This window comes from Carassius auratus, chromosome 27, assembly GCF_003368295.1.
Source record: "Carassius auratus strain Wakin chromosome 27, ASM336829v1, whole genome shotgun sequence".
NCBI classification, from domain to species: Eukaryota; Metazoa; Chordata; class Actinopteri; order Cypriniformes; family Cyprinidae; genus Carassius; species Carassius auratus.
Genome location: NC_039269.1, coordinates 21,973,922 through 21,995,500, shown reverse-complemented (window position 1 = coordinate 21,995,500; position 21,579 = coordinate 21,973,922). Strand labels below are relative to the sequence as shown.

The 21,579-nt window shown below is 37.1% G+C and overlaps 4 protein-coding genes across 11 annotated transcripts in view; all 4 read right to left on the bottom strand.

The window, feature by feature from the left end:
- Window positions 1-9,825, bottom strand: part of pde4ca (phosphodiesterase 4C, cAMP-specific a) — a 40,709-nt gene extending 30,884 nt beyond the window's left edge. Inside the window, exons 1-4 of one of the 6 annotated variants that reach the window (XM_026206649.1) lie at window positions 9,706-9,825; window positions 9,476-9,575; window positions 9,223-9,286; window positions 8,724-8,920 (exon numbers count right to left, since the gene is read on the bottom strand). In XM_026206649.1, coding sequence (XP_026062434.1) covers window positions 8,724-8,920; window positions 9,223-9,264 — 239 coding nt within the window. In that variant the 5' untranslated portion in view covers window positions 9,265-9,286; window positions 9,476-9,575; window positions 9,706-9,825. Of the gene's footprint in view, window positions 1-854; window positions 1,821-6,685; window positions 7,583-8,723; window positions 8,921-9,222; window positions 9,287-9,475 lie in introns of those variants that run through there. The other 5 variants (XM_026206652.1, XM_026206651.1, XM_026206650.1 and 2 more) reach the window with 5 other exon arrangements.
- A 201-nt stretch (window positions 9,826-10,026) lies between these two features.
- On the bottom strand, window positions 10,027-12,432 carry LOC113045907 (mpv17-like protein 2). The gene is made up of 5 exons (XM_026206664.1): window positions 11,924-12,432; window positions 11,571-11,732; window positions 11,033-11,109; window positions 10,814-10,940; window positions 10,027-10,622 (listed from the first exon to the last, which is right to left on the bottom strand). Exons 1-5 carry the CDS (start codon window positions 12,111-12,113, stop codon window positions 10,588-10,590), a joined length of 591 nt encoding a protein of 196 aa, XP_026062449.1. The 5' UTR covers window positions 12,114-12,432; the 3' UTR covers window positions 10,027-10,587.
- Window positions 12,433-12,743: 311 nt separating this feature from the next.
- On the bottom strand, window positions 12,744-14,760 carry ifi30a (IFI30 lysosomal thiol reductase a). The gene is made up of 7 exons (XM_026206663.1): window positions 14,564-14,760; window positions 14,051-14,218; window positions 13,716-13,790; window positions 13,521-13,610; window positions 13,289-13,441; window positions 13,138-13,206; window positions 12,744-13,050 (listed from the first exon to the last, which is right to left on the bottom strand). The coding sequence occupies exons 1-7, from the start codon at window positions 14,696-14,698 to the stop codon at window positions 12,985-12,987; spliced, it is 756 nt and encodes a 251-aa protein (XP_026062448.1). The 5' UTR covers window positions 14,699-14,760; the 3' UTR covers window positions 12,744-12,984.
- Window positions 14,761-15,867: 1,107 nt separating this feature from the next.
- pik3r2 (phosphoinositide-3-kinase, regulatory subunit 2 (beta)) overlaps window positions 15,868-21,579 on the bottom strand; it is a 32,161-nt gene continuing 26,449 nt past the window's right edge. For all 3 annotated transcript variants that reach the window (XM_026206661.1, XM_026206659.1, XM_026206660.1), the window contains one exon: window positions 15,868-20,051. In XM_026206661.1, coding sequence (XP_026062446.1) covers window positions 19,862-20,051 — 190 coding nt within the window. In that variant the 3' untranslated portion in view covers window positions 15,868-19,861. The remainder of the gene's footprint in view (window positions 20,052-21,579) is intronic.

Genomic DNA, 21,579 nt, shown 5'->3' with positions numbered 1-21,579 from the left:
AAATGACATCTGATATCGGTATCAGTCGATAAATAGGACTTTTTAATGTTATCACCATCAGTCTGATTAGTAAAATAAGCAAATAACATTAAAGCCTGTAGATTATTTTTCTTAAGCATTTTCTACTGTGCATGTGTGTTTGAATGTGATCATTTTAAACAGCATGCTCCCCACAAAGGTACAAGAGCGTAACTCACTCATAATTTAGGTGGGGTAATTCCAGTCATGCTGGATAGTACAGAGTTACTGTGAGTGTAAAGTCACAGTGTGTCCGGCTACAGGCGAACATCAACAGACACTGGCTGAACCATCGATTCTCTACCTCTACAAGCCTCAGGCTCTCCAGGCCACAGATAGCAGCTACACAACACATCACATAATAGCTGGCGCTGCTCTCTGCCTGCTTAAACACTGTCATACTATGCAAAACAGTGTTTGCAGAGCAAGAGGGAGGTTTTAACAACTCCAGAGCAGCTCTCTCCACTAGAAAGTGCACCTATCATTTCAGAGCTTATGTTAGTGATGTCAGAAATCCAGTCGACTGGTTTGCTTCAAGACTTTGTTATACAAGAAACACCTGCCAGGACTGAGCACTTGACTCACACAGAGTGTAAATCTCATTCTGTAGTTATTTCCAATTGTCCAAGTGCTCATCAACACTGCAAAAATTACATTTATTACATGGGATAATGACATGGTGCAACACACACTGTTTTTTTCTGAAAACCTGGCAAAGATCCACCAAGGTCATTATACAATCAGTAAAAAAAAATTTTTTTTGAAGCTTTAAAACACATTTTAGCGATGAGCAATTAAATTTAAGGCGAACACCCGTAAATGTTGCTTATACATACCCTATGCACGAGTGTCGGCGTGTTGAAAAGCTCATCTGCATTGTCTTCCTGGGGAATCGAAGGTCTTTACTCATTGCGACAGAGGATTACGTGAACTTTTGAATACTATAGTTCAAATTCGGAAAGTGTGTCAGATTTTGGACAGCAAGAACTGAAGACAGAAGTACAAGCAACACCACAGAAGATTTCTTGTCTTGATCTCATGTCCGTTATACACCCAGTGTTTCCATCCACTGAAAAACACAATGCTGAGACAATCTTGAGGAACAAAAATCTAAGTGAGCAAAAATAATAGTAACACTGATGGCAGTTCATCGGAGCACTCAAACCTGATATCAACTTAAAAAATCCACTATATCACCAGCACAAAGGGCCACCATAGCCTCTACATTGCAGCAAGTCCTCTTAAGTTTGCCTCAATCCCACAACGTCCTTAAATGAACAGCATAACGGGGAAAAAATTAGCCTAACAAGAAAGTATGCTCCCATCAAAAGTATTTGCTGATATTTTATTAGTTGCATAAAAGTCTGAGAAGCGGGGGAAAGCTCCAAAAGGGAGTTGAGAGGCTCATAATCCCATCAGATGCTCCACAGAGTGTGCCGTCCCATCCAGCCTCCCGATGCCATTCTCTGAATCCAAAGCCCTGAAACTAAACTCTGGCCTGAAACAACCAGCCTTTGATAGAGAGAGAGAGAGAAAGAGAGAGAGAGAGAGAGAGACAGGCAGACAGAAAGATAGATGGTGGAGGGAAGGGGAGAGAGGGACACAGAGAGAGATACTTTGTAGCACTGTTGCATGTGTATATAAGGTATTTTTCAGGGGTTGGTTGTGTGTTCTGAGATGAGGCTCGACATCTGCAGCTTGCTACTTTACCGTCTTTAAGTGCTCTAAAAGTAATAACCTGAGTCCTGCACATCACTGGCCTGTTTCCAAAGGCAACACTAACTGGACCTTCCCTGCAGCTAAATAATGACACTGTGTGTGGCTAAATCCAATACATAAAGCTAGGTAGTGAGCACACACAGCAGTTCAATATCCTAAACTCAACTTTTTGTACTTTGCAAAAAAAAAAAAAAAAAAATTATATATATATATGTTTATTGTGTGTGTGTGTGTGTGTTTGTGTGTTAAGAATTATGACAGGAAAAATGTTTCCAGCATTAATGATGTTGAATATAAAACGTTGTTTGTAGTCTTTACATTAACTGTGATAACAGTGGTTTGGATGGTCTATATTAAAAGAAAACAAATGATATTAGAAAATATTGTGCAAAGTCATAAGTACAAAATGACAAAAATGTCATGTGAGGGGAAAGATCAGGAAGCCTCTCGGCTTTACCCTATAGTGGACACAAAATATATTTTACCACATACAGTACAAAAGAAGCTCCTACTGAGCCGTTAACTTGACATTTTACTGCCACTTTGCTTTTATTTATTTTTATTTTTCTCTTATATATTGTCCATAAACATATTTTAGTTTTTTAGCAATTCAGGTGAATATGGAAATAGTACTGCAGTCTGACCATCCTCATTGTCGACTGTAAATACATATTAGCCTAAAAAATATAAATTAAAAATCTATACTGTGCTATACTATTTTCTTTAAATGATACATTTCTCTTGTATTTTGTCCATAAACCGAATTTATCTATTTTTAGTAGTTTAGATGAATGTGGAAATAGTCCTGCAGAAAACTATCCTTATTATGAACTGCAAATACATTTTACCCGAGAATATAAATTCAGAATCTATACTATACTATTTCCATTGTTTATTTATCCAATCTTGCATGCCTCCACATGGAATCATAATAGAATAAGAAAAATTGAATAAGAATCATTAGCATTCATTAAAAAAGCTGACCTAAAATGCCTGCAGTATGACATACTTTTTATTCTCTAAAACAGTTTTAAGTGGCATTTTCTATAAAATAACATTAAGTTTAATATACTGTAATAATGGCCTAACATGCTGGGATAAGCTCCACCACCCCATTATCCTACACAGGACAAGCAGTTTGGATACTCAGGGGTTCAAGCACGTAGTGCTGAAACCTTATTGTAATTGTTAGAAAGGCCAAGGATCAGCAATCTCTATGTAAAACTGTTTGGGCACTGTATAAACTGTATGATGTAGAGACTCGAAACTAGGAGGGATGATAGTACTCTCACCACCTACAAAATTACCAAAACTCACCCCAATCAGCCTGATGGGGCGCTACTGCGATTAAAAGTACAAGTGTCTTATGTCGTTGGAATCCTTGACTCACACTGAACAAAATGCATGCCTCGGATCTGTGAGTCAGCTTGGTGAAATTTTCATGTATTTAAATTTTTTGAAAAACCTACTTTTGCGAACTAGTTCGAGGTTTTTCCCCCGATCGGAACCCAACCAGTGAAGATTCTCTAAAGAGTGAATATCAATAATTATCCAAAAAACGCAAAGGGATGCCAGAATGTTTGAAAGGGACAGGGCTGCCTTTACTAAAATGGCTAGCCTTTGAACGGAATGAGATATCTTCGCCAAACTCACAACATGTACGTAAGGCCTGATTCTGAGGTCACATGAAAAAAAGTTGTGGAGCTGGGCCACTTGTTGGCACTTTTAAAGAAAAAAAAAATAATACAAAAACTAAAGGCTACAAGGACATTTGCGTTTCTCAAAAAAGATAGCCACCATTGGCCGATGAATTTTGAGCACCTATTAGATAAGGTAAACAGAGGTGGATTGAAATTAATATCAGTCGACCTGTTCGACTCTCTGCCCTAAAAATCTGTTGAGAAATTTTCAAGAATTCAGCCTCTGGTGGGCGATATCACATTTTCAAGTGTATGAACAATTGCATTGTGCGGTTTTTCCACATATACACACTAGATTCATATCATAAGACAGAACTCCTCATTACGAAACAACTTCGCCTCTAGAATGGCGCTGCCAATCAAACCGTTATGACTTTTGCGAACTAGTCCTAGGTTTTTTGCTCAATCTGGAAAAAAAACACTTTAGTACAATTCACTGAAGTCTCTAGATCAATAATTATCTAAATTTATCATGGCAAGCTTTAACGGGGTTGTTTACAAATGGGGCCTGTCCTAGTATACTCAAAAGCCTATAAAGCCTAAATGAAAACTCAAGACTTGACGAAACCTGCTAAGGACAAGTGACAGGTGATTCTAAACAAGCATGCAAAGTTTTAGGTAGACTGGACTACAGCTGATACTATAACAGTTATAAATGTAAAAAAACATATATTTCTGTGGTACATTACCTGGATTTGCTAACAATATTTTTTATAAATCATTGATTTGGGTGGTTACAGGCTTAATAAGTAATATGTAATGTCTTTTTTTATATGTGCTTTAATGCCTTTTAAAGCACTTAAACCCCAGTAATTGCTGTTTGCAGCTATATTTTTTTGCATTACATTTTATCCCAAAAACGCAAAGTTGTTATTTGTTGACTACACTATAACAAAAGAACCTCGTCTTTATATGTTAGCAGAAATACATGCAGATGATTTGGCAGCCTGTAAGTGACAAGAGGAGAGAGGAGACAAAGTTTTAGTTGATCTGTTTATGGGTGAGGCGAGGATGAGGGAGGTGAAGGCTGCTGCAGGCGCTTGAACTCAGATTGTTGATATTAGCCAAATATTCTTGAGAGGCAGATCAGCACATGACAGCATAGTGCTTAAGAAGAACGTCAAGAGCAGCGTGAGCCTTACAAACAAGTTCTGAATGCAAAACATATCTAGCAGCAAAAGACACACCCTTTGAATTCTGGTTGTCAAAAACCTTTACAAGGTGCAGAGAATCCGGAGACGTTACATTTCCCACAGTTCAGATTATTTTACCTCATTGAACTCACATGCTTTTTAAGTGCAGCGTAGCACAGAATCAGCTTACTAAATATTGAGGGATTTATGGGTCAAAATATTTGCCACGGTGAGATGCGTTAATCTCTATAGCGGATTCTTGAAATAAGAACCAGAAAAGCTTCTGGAGACACATTGTCATTCTGTGGAAGGACTTCTTGGAGCAAACAGATCTCTTGTTATTGTAACCCTGTAACATTCTGTTAAAAACACTTTAAAGTTCCTGACACTAATGTTAAATAAAGTCGATTTGCTTCATCTCTTGCGGACAGTGTTCTTGACAGAGATATGGCTTGTTTAATCGTTCCAGTTCCTTCACCATCCTGCCATAATTCTCCAACAGCCTGTTTCTTTCTTTCTCCCAAAACCTTGACATACACAAGAAAGATCTTTTCAGCTTTAAACGTCACATTTGACCTGTGTGGACTTCCACTGTTCACCGAGCCAAGAGCGTCCATTAGACAGATGACGGATTGACTCTTTCCACTTACATCACACAAACCAGCTGACATGAACACGGTGACCTGTGTTAAAACATTTCAGCCCAAACGGTTCTCTTGCTGAATTATTCTCTGCTAAACAACTTCTGAGTTCACTGGTCACCTCTCGGCGAAATACTTGATAACTGTAATCAGTTAATAAATATTTGAAGTAATGTCTATTTCACATTTTTCAAGTATAACACCTCCACTGAGCTCTGGTAATGATTTCTCAACATTTACTGCATGTGCGTGTATGGCTGGGGACATTTACAGCGCTGCGGGCTCTGACTTCCTCAAATCTTAGAGGTTTAACAGACACAGAAACAGCTCAAAACAGAGGCTGTAACATGTCAAAAGCACAGGCGTTAAAGATGAGTTTTGGCACTGGATTCAAAAGGGCCAGTTTTAAGGTTTTTAACTGGTTTTGTTGATGGCGATCTTCAAAACCCAGCCATTAAATAACATTCACATTGTTTGGATCATGTGATTCTCCAATTTAAGGATGTTTTGAAGGTCAAAGAACGAAAGAGAGAAAGAAAGATCTTCTTTGCTGGAAACATTTTTTATTTATTAAAATAGAAAGCACTTATTTGAATTTGTAATAATACAAAAAAGTCTTATTTTTACCAAATAAATCCAAATAAATTCTTTGGTGAGTATAAGAAACTTCTTTTGCTCACCAAACATTTGACATCTAAACATTTGACATCTAACTCACCTTAAAGGTTTGAACGATAGAGTCAAAAAGAAAGAAAGAAACTGTCAGACCTGAAAGGCAACAAATTACAGAACTTGCAAACCACAGTGACAACCTAACAAGAGTTATCTGAAATGCTGACTTGGGTCTATCAATGTCCAATAACTGCAAGGTAAATATATTTTGGCAGATAACTGAAAATATAACATTCAACAAAATAACATAACATTAATGAAATTATTTCACTATAAAATGATGATCACTATTTTTGCCTCCAGCAGTGCAGTCTAAGGGAATGTATACATGCACTTATATCCATATATCCAAAAAAGCAAGAAATACACATAATGCAGAACAAAGCCTGCTCTCTCTGGAAGTTAAGAGCTAAATTTACTACCAGGTTGGACTTTACCTGGCTAAAGAGAACGAACCAGTACAACAACTTGCAAAAAAACAGTTCATTTGATCACTGTTGAGATAGGCTGACAATAACTACCTCAGGTCAAGACATCCTCCCAAACAAAGACATCTTTTTATGCTTCCACACAGCAGACAAACCATCTCCTTGATTATTATAGTGATTATTATTGTAGCTAGAAGTGTTAGCATCAATACAAATTCTGGACGAGGGGGGCGAATGTCTGAAGCGGCCACAAAATTTGCCTTGTGATGTGCTGTTACGTAGACGCCTGTGCCACAAGACTCCTGTGTGTGTTTTTGAAGCCAAGCCTCCCGGTAAGAGGCTAAATGAACGATTCAGAGCGATTCGTATCCTACCTGGGAGTGTGAGCCAACGTGAAACGTCTCTGCAAAGCAATACTGCGGTTCATCATCAGCCTGCGGAAGAGTAGAGGCGAGTTGCGGGGCGAACTCCGAGGAGACATTCTGGGGGAGCCGGTGGGAGAGTTCCCCTTCAGCTTGAGATGCGAGGACCTCTGAGGTCTCTCCTCTGCTGAGCTCTCTGACAGCATGTCGCTCATGACAGCAGAGTTCCTGTGTCTTCACAAATGGCAAAACAAGTGTCTACTTGTGGCATGGGTGGGTCGCTCGCTCTCACAGCTTTCTCAACACAAAAAACCACAGTCTACATCTCTTACCCTTCAGTAGAGCTGAGAAATCCAGTCTTGCTTCAGAGAACACAGGCGCATTAATGGAGCCAGCCATCATAGCGATGGAATATCTCCCCTCGTGAACTCACTTTGTTTACATAACTTGGAAGACTTCCCTCCAACAGACTAAATATGGTAGTGTGATTTACAATGAGTTGACTCCTAGATAGAGCTCACTAAGTGGCCCCACCTCCACATTATGACTATTAGTGAGCGAGGACCAGTGTTTTCTGGTCTGTAATGACTTCCTGTTCCAGTCACCCTAGTACACAGAAAAGCCAACGGAGCAGCAGCGCAACATAGAGCGGATCACAGTGTTTAGATTTCCTCCGAGAAATGCCTATGCCTTTCACATGCTCTAAATTTAACAGGAGAAGGTACATGAAAGCTCTGACTATAAAAAGCAAAGTCAGATAAAGTCAGACAGAGAGCATGCCTCATGTCACGATGGCCCTCTATCACGGGCCCCGTGGGCTTTGATTATCAGAGGGGAAAAGGTTCCCTGTGATCCTTTGACTGCTGGATGAGTTGTGTACGCAAAAACAATATGCATGCGGTGGCCCCAGAAAAGGTTTTTTGAATACTTTAGAGACACTTACTTAATTATTTCTGTTGCATTACAAAACAAAACATTAAACGCTTTTATTATTTACAATAAAAATTACAACTCTTAATTTTAATTTTGTTCAGGTTTCCATTTTGTAAAACAATATAGCCTACACTTTATTTGTGGTCAATGAAAAAATAATTTTCTAAATGAGAAATTAATGCTTCTAGTGAGGATGGATTAAATTGATCAAAAAACATACAAAGGTTTAAAATTCAAAAACATATTTTACTTTTCTTTTTTTTTTTATTCATCAAAGAATCCTGAAAAACATTGTGAAACTAAATAAATTGCAGATTTTTTTTATTTTAATATTTCACAATATTACTGTTTTCTAACCTTGGTGAGCATTAGAGACTTATTTATAAAAAAAATAAAATTAAATAAATAAAAACACTTAACCACATTTAACTGTGTCATGACATTGAAACATTTTATGTGTGACATTTTAAATACTTTTGAGAGCCACTGTGGGGAAAATGCATCAAGTTTAACCCTTAGTATTCTTTAAGGTTTTATGGCAGTAGAAACAAAAGTGAATTTTTATTTATATATTAAATAACAAATCATGAACAGAAATTTATCTGGTGAATAACGAATGTGCTGACTATCCTTTTCCCTATCCTAGTTCATAATAACTGCAAATATACTAATTCTGTTCATAACTTCTAGTCCGTTTTCTTATCAGAAGCATTTTTCTGGTCTTTAGAGAACAATGGCTCCCTCTTCTGTCTCCATGCAAAACAATTTTCTGTCTCTGGACACGAAATCCATTATTGAAAAACTGAATTATATATAGGCATGTAAGAACAATTGTTAAAGTAATGATGTAGCTCACTTCACATTTAGTGAAAAAAGAAATGTTATACCTTATAGCCTATTAGAAACAACACATGCAACGGTAAGTGTTCCCGCTCTGTCTAAAGTTGCTGACGTGAATTAAGCCACTATTTTGAAAACAGGTACATGACGAATTTTCCGTATTCATCGGAAACTGTGCAAAGCACGACGTCACTACCCACAATTAAAACTTTTAAAAAAATCACTGGTTAAAATTAAGTCATACAACGTGGCGTTAGAAGACAAATGAGCAGCTTACCATGACCTTTGACAAGAGTCGGCCTCGAGGCAGAAAGTGGCCCTGCGGGAGTTGTTCTCTGCCTCTCCCTGAGCCGAGAGCCGCCGGGACAGACGGGGAAGCTGGAGGACCCCTGAAAATGTCCTCTTGACTGTACGGTGACTGGGCACGGGTTTGGATCCGGGCAGGCCCTGCTGGTTCACTGTGTCCCATTCCCTCTGAATTAAAAAGAGAAGGTAGCCTAAATAATCTGCACCAAGACATAATCTCTGTCTAGAACAGCACAGAAGACAAGTGAATGCTAATACTAACATAATTACTATTAAAGAAACATACATCAATAATAATATATGATGTTAAATAGCCAAATAGAGAAATTTCCTTTTAAAAATATCTTATTATATCCAAATGATGAGGTGCACTTTGATGAAAAATTGGTTATTTGCATAGTAACAGTGACTCTATTGAGAATCCAGCCAGACAGGATGACTGTGAGCACTGATGAACTGATATAACCCACCTCTGATGTCCAGAAAGACTTCAAAGAAGAGCTTCTCCTCATATTGTTGAAATCGGAGGCAACTCTAAAAATACAGTTCACGATAAACAATACAACCATTCAAAAACTAGAAACACTTTCTACAGGATTATAAAGTTAAACGACAAAGACAAGAAACACTAAGCTCCTGAAATCAATGAATAGGCCAATGAATAATGCTCAAAACAACTAGTTTAATAATGAACAGTTAAAATGCTCTGATAATAACACTTACCACTAAAACAGAGAAGATCTGGCAAGATGTATTGAAGTCATTTCAGAAATATATAATTTTAAGCACATCTTCAATCCAAGAGAGCTGCACATTTTGGTCTCTTCCCAAAAAAAAAAAAAAAAAAAAAAAAAAAACAGAAAAGAAAAAGAAAAGTTTGTTTTCCTAACTTGTGGCAAGTAACCTTTGTAGCTCAAAAGCAAATGGTTTGTGAGAAAATCCTGTCAGAACACCTGTTTTAATCAGTTTGGGAGCCCGTATGAAGGCGAGCAGTGTCCTGTCCCTCTCACTCAGCAGGTTTGTCAGTGCTGACTGCATAGCAGCTCACGTGCCATCAATAACTCAGAGTCATACACCACTGAGAGATGGACGCCTTGATAGATGAACAAAAGTGCACTTATGTATTTGGATTCAACCTCACAATTCAAGTTCTAATGTATAAAAAGTTCTAATTTACGGTAATATTCAACACATCCACAAATAATTTTATTTTCTTCCATTAAATAATCATAAATTCAAGCGGTTTCACATAATGACGAAGCAGAGATCAGAAGTTCTATCCAACACATACAATTTATAATCTCACACACACACACAAAAAAATTAATAAGGCAAACATTTACATGTAAAGGCCATTTATGAACTTAATAGTAAGAATCAATAGTGACGTTACTGCCTATGCAGCATCTGTTACAGTATTTCTCCAATGTATATGAAACTATTATTAGCACACTATTGTTATTATAAACATGTTTGACCAAACTTAAAATATTACTTCTTACAGTAAAGCAAGCCTAAAAACTGTATACCATTATAAGAATATAATGTAAACCGTGTGATTTTACAAACTGCCCTTCACATGTCAAAAATACACCGATTTTGGACAAATACAATACATTTGTTTACAGTGACTTAATTTTTCAATACTATTTAAATTATTCAAAAACAATAAAAACAAAACTCCAGTGGCAAAATGTGCAATGTACCTGACATTACTGGAGATAATTCTATTATGTGATTGAAAACAGAAGTCTTTAAAAAAAGATTTTATTCTTTTTTAATGATTGAAGCTGTGGCTTTAAATCTTCCTTTTCCCTTAGACATCTTCAGGCAGCTCACTCAGCTTCTGTTGTGGCCTCTACTTTGTCTCCTGGAAAAACACAAACGTCATTCATCACCTGTTACAAGGAAGCTTACACCTCGGCGAAGAGACTGTCACATTATTTTTGATCTTGCCAGGAGTTAAATAAACCTTTACCACTAAGACTGTATTATTAATTGCAAATCCTTCTTAAGTCATTCTCAAAAATGTATTATTTTGCCATGTGCAAACTTTCTTACTGTGTTTGAGGTAGGAGAGATAAGTGTCCCATCCCAGGGTGATCATATTGACATAAAGGACACGAAACTTGGGTGGCAAGAAGTAGAAGTTTATCATCTGAGCTGCAGGCCAAACACACCAATCTGCCTAAAAAGAAGCAGGTTACGAAACTGTGTCAGCAGAGAACTTCTGGTTAACCAGGGTTGAACTAAGGACAGATGCTTATCATTGCAACATACCTTGTAAAACTCCCAGAATTTTCCTCTGAATTCTGCTTGTGCCTCAGAAAAAGTGTGACCCTCCATCATACCCATACCTTCATAAATAAATAAATAAATAAGCAAGCAAGTTTGGGTGTAGACTTCTTTATATATATTTTTTTTTATTTATTTATTAAAAATACAGTAAAAACATTATATTATAGCAATTTAAAACAACTGTTTTCAATGTTAAGATATTTGAAAATTTAATTTATTCCTGTGATGGCAAAGCTGAATTTTCAGCAGCCATTGCTCTAGTTTTCAGTGTCACATTGATCCGTAAAAAAGTATCAGCATGCCAACATTTTAAAATATATTCAAGAGAAATTTGTTTTTAAAGTGAAATATTCACACAATAATATATGTTCATTGATCAAATAAGTGTAGCCATTTACTGCATGGACTTATATGGACAAAAAAATATTACAAACAAAAATCTTAATTATTGCAAACTTTGACAGGTAGTGTAGTAGGTAGACTCTGAACATCTAAATGGAAATCAGCAGCAAGAGCTCACCTAGAAAGTACCAGGCCCCCAGCGCTGGCGATGCGACCAGCTGATCAGTAAGCACTTTCTTGCAGACAATATTAATGCCATTGCCAACAAAGTATCTGTCGAGCCACTGGTACCAATAATGCATGAAAGGACCCATAGAGCATCCGACCGCAAACATACAAGCTGTAGGGGGCACAATACCGCGAGAGTTAAGAAATCTCGCGTTACTTCTAATGACAGGATATTCACACGATACCATTAAAAAAATAAGTTTTATGTAATCACCCAACAGCACATATATTAAAAAGATTAGCTCATTTAAGCAAGCCAGACTTTATTTGGTAAGACGATGTGCTCGTGTGTTTAGTTGTCACCTGTACGCGTCCAGTCACGTGTTCGGCCGGGTGTCCTCCGCGTCTCGCGCGTCTGCTGGATGAAATCTCCCGTGGCTAACATCCCTCCGGAGCTCACCGTGTTCGTCACGATCAGAAACCGGCCTCTGAACAGCGGCTTCCAGTAACCGGCGATCCGTATGAGGAAATCCTTACTCTGACGAGAGATCATGTTCAGGCCGCTTTAACTCCAGCTCCTCTCAAGATTCCGATCGATCAGCGCCTGACGACTTCATTCGCAACTTCTGTAACGTTACGTTTACTCCAGGATAAATGGCATAAGATACGCAAAAGTGTTGACTAGACTTAACGTGGAAAGGAAAGCATGTTCCTTAATGCTCTCAAATAGATAAATCATATAGTTGTTCCGATATCGCCAAATTTTAATTTAGCTGAACTTCAGCTTCAATTATTTCTCCAACATCTTTAGTTTTCGTCCACACAACGGAACAGCCTGCACGAGCCGGTGACGAGTCACATGCGTAATGGCGTTGCGCTCAAGAACATCAATATTGCATCAACGTGCGCAGAACGCCGCCGCACCAGTTTGACCCCATCGATACTTTTATCTCGTTTAAAAACAGATTACTGCTCATTTCTTTATATATGAGCGCTTACTTTTTTATTATTGATTTAGCTGTTACATTTGAAAACTCAAAGTATTTTAACAATGTAGGTCAAAATAATGTAGGACTCGGGTTAATGATAAGCAAAAATGCTAAAACCACTGAGGAAGCATTCCTCTCGACTAAAGTCCACTTTAGCAATGACTTTTCTTAAAAATCATTAACACAACAAGCTATTAAAATTTAATGGAACTTTGCTTTATTTTGTTTACGTATACAAAATGGTTTAAAATGTGACAGTATAAAAATATGGTTGTTAGCAGTTTGCAGCAGAAACCAATATTCAAAAGTGGGCTTTCATGTACATACAAACAAGAACAACAAAAAATTATTATAAAACAACTTTGCAGCATGTATGCAATTGTGTTTCATTGTCTCCGTTCCTGACATGAGTAGTGTGGTTATCACAGTGATTGATTAGTTCATGCAGTAACTGTTGGTTCTCTTCTTCAACCCTTGACCACACGCAGCTGGCTTTTCACCCTGTATGAACAAAGAATGAAGACGGCATTTAATGGACGAGATAAGACACTGAAGTGATCATAAACACAAATAGGTTTGCAAACAAACCTTGTACAAGCTGCACACAAGATTGAAGAGAGAATTCGTAGCTTTATCCTGAAGATCGTCTGTGTGTTCCTGCAAGAGCAACATTGTGCCATTTAATCACCAGGAAACACTGATCAAAAAAAAAAAAAATCTTGTAAATAACGGTCCTTACGCCATTAATAGTTATCCAAGGCACGTATTCATGAGGGGGTTTCAAAGCATTTGTTTTCAGTGCATTTTGATGCATTAATTTGTTGCCCTCATCTCCAGTCACACACTTCATGACTGAATCCCACGTTGTATCAGGAAAATAGACTCCAAGACACTGTGATAAGAAGTACAGATTAGCATAGCCATTGCACCAGGGTTTACAATAAATAAATAAATAATAGATGTCCACTTACAGGCTGGGCAGCTTTCAGCACATCTGCTCCTGACTCCATGCAGAAAATGACTGGAATGGCCTTTGGTCCTAATGCCTTCAACAGGCAGGTCTGATAGAAAAGATCACGATTATAACCCCTCCATTTCAGCTCTAAACAAGATGCCTTCAGTCGTCTTTAAATGCTTAAGGGGTGAAATAAATGGCAAAACCTCACCTCAATCATGTTACCTCGACATTCATCCTCTCCGTGCTGACAAATGAAGGTATAGTTCCCTTGATCATCTTTCTCCTATTATTATGAACAACATTTTAACATTGATTATTATTATTATTATTCTTACTTTTACTAGTATGTTAAAGCGAAATTGGTTGCGGTTTAGACTGTGCAAATTGTGGTAAAACTTGTTCCCAACAAAAGTAAATATCATCTCAATTACATCTGATTAAGTGTAAACAGTGATATATGGGAGTCATATAATGTGAATAGAAGTAATATGATGTCTGTACAGAGGTAAATTGTTGGAGCAACAGTTGGGAGTGTCAATATACCTGTGCATTTCCATATGGAACCAGCTCAATATTCATAATGTCACTCAGCATAATGAAGGTTGGCACGAGCTGCGAGACAAGGAACTCCCTGCATCCAGGACACAGAGACTCATAGTAGAGGCTCACAGTGACTGGGGAAGCGTTGAACTTCATGCACTGTTCCAGCACCTAAGACAGAAGAGGAGAATAAAGGGAAGAGCTCAGTTTCGTTTGTTGGGCGTCTGCCTTCTTCATGGCCAAAAATCTAAAAACAACAACAACAACAAAAAAAAAAAAAAACACTAGGATTTTCTCAGATAGTGGAAAGTAAAAAACGAGAAGTGAAAAATATTACGTCATGACGATTTGCATATTAAGTGAAGCCTGTCTAATGCAACTTCAGATGCAGTTTTACGATTTCTTGCTCGTGAAATTGTTGATTAAAAAGAAAGAAAATAAAAAGACGTGATCATTTCATGCTATGACATTTAAGGACGAAGTCGTCAATTTTGTTTTGATGCACGAGTCACTTACCCCACACTGGGCTGCAATGTCTCGAGAGTCACACCATTGTGAAGGTGGATATTTACAGGAGTTCACAAACATGCAGCTGCATGCGCTCAGTGAACACACAGCGAAGAGCAGCACAGAGAGTTTAAAGCCGAACATGATTACCGTCCCACTGCTCGTCTTGATCTCTGAATGGAAATGAGTGAGTGTCCTACATTTTAAACTTTTTCCAATCCTTATACACCGGCGCTGCATTTTGATTGGTGAATTTTCGTGACGTCATTAAAATCCGGCAAAAAATTTCTTTAACATTATTGCCGTCACGAGGAAGACCGCACTGAAATCATAAACTGACTAGTCTGTCCTAAAAGTCGCCAATTGGAAAGTTTCGCTTATTATTATTATTTATTATTATTAAATGACAAGTGGCAAATGCCAAGAGTTAACCCTAGCTGGCAACATTTGTTACCAATTACTTTGAGTTTTTCAAATGAGTTGCATTTCATATAATCGTCACCCATAAATGAAAATGTACCGTCTCGTTTATGTGAACTTTAAACATGTAAACAGTCACATAAACAGAGCTGTTTAACGTTTGATTTTCTGAAAAAAATGTCGTGTCAAAGAGCTTAATAAAAGAAAACAATTATATATGCATTTTACAATACAAGTAAAATAGTCACTAGACACAGACCCTGATTGCTCAACATAATAAAAGATTTAAAGTCATTACAAACTCAGAATTGACCATTATAATTTTTTATGAAACATTGAATTGGTTTATCTCTGCATATTTTATTTTTTATTTTCAATCTATAGCTAAAAGATTGTATACAGGTGCTTGACAGTAAAAAATATTTCTTATTAACCAAGTGAGCACATTTTCACTTAGTAATTCCCCACTAGCTTCCCTGTACTAACTTGTTTTGGTCATGTTAGTGGTTTCATTTGACTACAATATGTGAAAATTTCCCTTCACTGGGGAAATTGTAGGGATTAAATAGGTTAACAGATGAACAGACTAAACAAGGAACAATCACTTTATTTGCTTAAAACACCAGATATTCTTTGGAAGAGCAATATAAAAGCACTGGCAGCATATTTCAAGATTTAAAAGCATCCTGATCCAGCTGCTAGTCCAGATTTTTCCACCCCCAGGTAAATGTTAGTAAGGACACATGCCAAAGTGTTTGTCAAAAGACACCTGACACAAGCTTCTGGGTCACGGTAGTTTCTGCAGCCTCAGCATGACATTCGCTGTCAAAGCAACAGTTGTTTGGATCACATCACACATCACAAGATCAAACTGATGACAAGAGACAACAAGGTGCAATAGACTCAATATCTTTTTATTGTCTTAAAAATAATTCCATCTACCTATTAAAGAGCCATATCTCTGTAATGCTTGTGTACCTGTTTGAAAGACAAACAACACTGATGCAAACTGTACACTGAAAAATCTGCACCCAAAAACAGATTGGAGAGAACAGAAGAAGTAAAAGGAAATAAAAGTATGTACATATAGTTTGTGCACACACACATCCAGTAGAAACGTACTGGGTAACAAACAGTGCTCCCCGTCCTCCAGCTCTAATGGCACTTTGGTGTGCATCATCTTCAACAGACCACTTCACACACTCAGGAGAAACAAGACAGGAAGTGATCATTTAGTTTAATGAGGTAAAGGTTAATTAGTGGTTATGTATGAAAGCTTTTTCCACTATGGGGATTTTTTTTAAAAGTTTTTATCTAAATTCTTTTTTTAATTCTGAGAAAAATAAGTGTCTGACTAGACAAACTAATAACTAACTAACTAATATATATATATATATATATATATATCTCAAGTTTATATCTCACAATTCTAAAGGGGAAATCAATTCAATCAGATTTTTATTTCCAAGTATATATGTCTGACTTTATATCTCACATTTCTGATTTTTTCCCCTTAGATGTACCTAAAAGAATAAAGAATTGTGAGATAAACTAAGCTTTCATATTTACATCATAACCACTATGCATGAAAAATGTATTTCATACACTAAGTTATAATAGAACACAAACAGAAGTCTATTAAACATTTGGCCCTGCTGTATCTTACTTTTCAGTGTACATCTTGTCGTAGAAAGACGGAAGAGGAAAAAAGAACAGCTAATTTTAGTTCTTGCTCTGACTGAGACTATAGAAGGAAGTTAGTTACATATAAGTCAAGTGTAACTTGAAACTTGAAACAGAAATATGTCTACTACCGCAAAACAAAACAAAAAAAAAAAAAACATTTAAATGAAGAATGCTGGCAAACCTGCTCTGCAACCTAAAAGACCATTAAACTTCCTTTTTATTCAGAAGAAAATACGATGTGAGGTGAGGGAGCACTGTTTAAAGAGAACAAAGAATGAAAACAAAATCTTCAAGTTTAAAACAGAGGCAAAAAAAGACAAGAAACCCCGTCTAACAGACTCCTTTCAGGACCAGACAGAGCATGTCTGAAAACACATCTTCTATTTGGTTAATTAGATACTGTAAACATTTGTAACTGTACTGAATGGAAGAGAGATATTCAAGCTAGCTTATCTTTGAATCTGTAAGGTCATTACTTACAATGAGAGAAAAAAAAAAAAAAAAACACAATGACATACAATTAGTCTCTCTTTAGAAGGATTTAGAGAAAGAAAAAACAAAACAAAGAACAGACCCACACACTGACGCTACAGGCCTGTAACTAAAATGTGTACCTAAACCTATTTCGGTTGCTCATAAAGGCTGTCAAGCTTCATTAATTGTCATTCATAATCACCTCAAAATGTGCTTCTATAGTGCATTTAGAGGCTTTTACTCCACTGTTTTAACTCACACAAACTCGTCACATCTGGCTCATTCTCTGTGCTCTCAATAAAACAAAGGCCGGTCAGTCAGAACATTCAAGGAATCATAACCGGTGTCTCTGTTCTCGCTCCACTCCACACCATCATAGAAAAACTTCATCCTATCGATATGACAAAACAAACCGTATACCGACAAACAAGCTTACGAAACCAAAGCCTGCCTCATTTTAATGTCTGTGGCAGATTTATAAGCATAAATGAATCAATCTAAAAGAAGGATGTCAAAAGCAAAGGATTCAGGCTAGTTCAAAGTTTCTAGTTCTGACTGAGTTTTAATTCCAACTTGCCTTTTAGATTGACTAACTTTCTAGAAAAACGGATGCAGGTTTTTCTTCTTTCTTTTTTTGAATGAAGCTTTAATAAAAAAATAAAGCCTGTTTATACCAAGATGAATTCCAGGACTGGAACAAAAATGCAGTTCTATTTAAACCAATGAGTGCTAAATGAAAATGCTATTTCTCTTTATGACAGTAGGTGGCGTATATGGAAAATCAAGAAAAATCCCTGCCTTCTACAGATGCTGTATTGTCTGCAAGTGTAGCCAAATCAGTTTCATGTAACCGCAGTGGCTCTGGGCATGTGAATAAAAAGCCTGATTCTTATTGGTTGGCCAACTTTATTCGCAGTGCGATAGATAAGAGATATGAATAAAATAATGTATGAATAAAAATGCCATGGAAGTCAACGGCTACCAGCAGATGTTTGGTTACAAACATTTTTTCAAAATATATTGTTTTGTGTTCAACAAAAAGAAATTCATACATGTTTGGAAAAAACATGAGAGTGGGTAAATAGTTAATTTTTTATCACTTAAGAACACCTATATGTAAAAAACAGCATGCAAATGTTTGTCAGCGGTTTAGTCAAGGTCAAATGTTTATCTCACTAAATGCCGTTCTTGGTATAAACAGGCCTAAACACACAACCTTGTAAAATGAATGTTGTTAAAAAGGTACCTCAAATGAAATGACATTCAAGAAAGTGCATACTGGTTAAGACCAAACCTAATTAAAAGCTTAAAAGCTAATATTAAACACTACAAATAAGAGGTCCTTTCATTTATCATCGTCTTCTTGATCTTGATACTCACAATGGACATGTAACAAAAAGCGTTTAATTAAAAAAAAATTGCGTTGTTGTGCTTTCAAAGCATTTGATATAGTTTAGCATTTGCTTAACTTTGTTGTAGGGCTCAAGGAGTATATATCAATGGAAGTGAAGCATTCTGTACTGCCCCAATCACAGGAAAGCTCCTCCAGGACACATGGGCAGAAGGCACTTTAAACCACTTCCTCTCCAAGTATGTCTCATTTAAGTACAGTTTCTTAGTCAGCAAACATAAAATTGCTATCTGGTTCTTGCTTGATAAAAAGCATTTGATCACTCACTAAAAATATATGTTTTTCATCCAGCTGACTGTATGATGTACAGGTACAACAGTGTATCATCTGATTATATGAGTCACAGCAAAGCTGAAGTCACAGGATGGTGTACAGTTACAAACACCCAACAAACATTAGGACTCATTTCCTATTACAAACATAACATATTCCACCTGATAATCTCCTCGAAAATCTATAATCATGTCCCGGTTTATATCACAAATGGGTTTTCCATTCCGTTTTTGTGCCTGTTGAATAACCTGCTTTGCCTTTTTAAACCTTTCGAAGCGAGTGGAAGCTCCTGGGAGCTTTGTTGCTTTGGGATCACCTTTGTTCTGCTCTGGATCTTAACAGTTCGCTACAGCTATGCATCATTCTCACGTTACAAGTCGAAAATAAAGCACCAGGAAGCACCAATACCAGCCCACAGAAACCATTAAGATGCCAGACTTCCAACTCTGTGGTGGACCATCTCAAAGAAAAGCACACGATTGTTGATGGCTATTTATTCTGACCATGACGACTAGCTTTAAAGAGGCAGAACAGAAGCTAAAAGGACTTCAGTGTCCCTTGACCACATCTGAGATAGATATAAAAGGTTTGTTTCACATCTTCTATAGGACAGCTCACATAAAGAGGAATCTATATGGTTGGCAGAAGCGAGCTACCAAACAAATGCACAGTGACATAACAGCTAAAAGATTGATTATCAACAGCTGCAACTTTCGGCTAATTCCTCATCTCGTGTCCTCAACGAAAATATCCAGGACTACACCACCAATCACGTGACACTTTCCTCTCTTTAATTTCCTCTCTTGTGTTGGGACAACAAATACAGAGTAGCTGTGATCTCACTGTAATTACTGCAGCTGACTATGATTGATACGGAACGCTATGGGCTTACGAAAAAAGCCGTACGTTTACTTACGATAATATACTGTGCTTATCTGTTCTCTACGATAAACATAAAAGTTCGCTGTTAGTATAGTTTGCTCCGTATAATGCGTTTAATCATGCTTTATATGTGTGTCCTGGGTGGTCTCGTGTGGTGGTGCTCATCTAGGCTGCTGTGCGAGGACCGGGTAGGCCAGGGTTACATTCAGTGAGTCGTTGTGCTGGACCAGAGAGGTGTGTTTGTAGTGCAGGACCAAGTCTTTCAAGGAACCGTAAAGGTTGTAGGGCTCAGCAAATCCAAAACCAGTGGCCGTCTTGTAAACCACACAATGTTTGATCTCTCCATCCACACTGTTGAAAAAAAAGAAAAGCGACAGTGAGATACTCAGGAAGTGCAGGCCACAGCTTGAGAAGAAAACTTTGAAGGATTTGACTATTCTACTTTCAGTTCCTCTTAGCACTTCTGGTTCCTTAATGACTAATCAGTCTTTCATTATTTCTAATTCTATTTCAATAAATCAAAATTAATACTTTCCAAACCTGCACAGATAAAATAATTACTGTATGTCTGTATAAAACAAACCAATACAATCACAAATTGGTTTGTAAAAATCAGTTTGCAATAATATATTAATATACATTAGAGGTTGATCAATATTGAATTTTGTTGATAAGGTTTTTAAAGTATAAAAAGGCAATTAAAAACTAGTAACTGAAACTAGTGAATGTGTTAAATCATATTTTTTTGTCTTTGCTTCCTTCCAGATGCCAGATAGAGTTTACTGTGTAACCAAAAATATCCTGACAAAAGATTTGAAGCTTTGAATCATAAACAACCCCAAAATGCAATGGGACTCTTATTTTGGAATGTATATTTACTGCTTATGACGATTTACTAGCCGGTCATTTAAAAAGATGAGGGAAATAAAATATGTGCTCCTTCAACCATCTACAATATACTATAATATAAACATTATGAAGTAAACATTGTAACAATTCATCGGGATAAGACATCGCTTGGCGTAAATGAGTGGTATTAAGTAATTGTGAACCATTTTGTGAATCGTGCACATTCTGACTTTGAATTCAATAAGTGTGAGAGCAACACATTTCTAAGTTTTTTGAAGTTGAATGATCAAATAAAGACAGTGATTCCTGTTTTTCCATCCCCATATTTAGCCTCTTAAAACAAGTTATTTTACCATGTAAGGCATTTTGTGCGTTTTATGGCCTTCAATTTGATCAAACTTACTTTTTTAAAGGAGACAGGGTGGAACTGTGAAATACATTTAAAGTGCATTTAATCCAATAACATTAAACAACACAAAGAAATCACAAACTGGTCCACTAGTCTTTTTTTGGGAGTTAGATGTCATGGCCACGGACCGTTGGCTAAATGTCTGATGCATATGGGACACAAAAGTGGAAACACTTCAGGAGTGTCCAAGTCGTCATCGGATTGGTTGAATTCTACAGGATTTCCACAAGATGCGTGTATCGCGTTATTTAACGTTCCACTTGGAAACAAAGATACTGTGGCGCCAAACCCTCTCATGAAAGACAGACAAGGTCTTGGATTTTCTAAAGTATGTGAAATATTTAAAGTTCGCGGCATAGAATCTTTCAAATATGTCCAAGAGTTTTACACACAGGTCTGTTATTATGGCGACATTTCCACGCCCATGTCGATTGGTTGTTTGACATGTCGGTCAAACGGCCTAATGGGCGGGCCTTGGCTGCCATGAATTCCAGACCTTTAGACGTCAGTCTGAAAGTCTGGCTACATGAGACTAGACTACTGGATACTGGATGTATGGTTTCTGAATCACTAAAAGGAACCGATTAATGTTCTGTGCTCTAGATTCGGTGTTGCTATTTT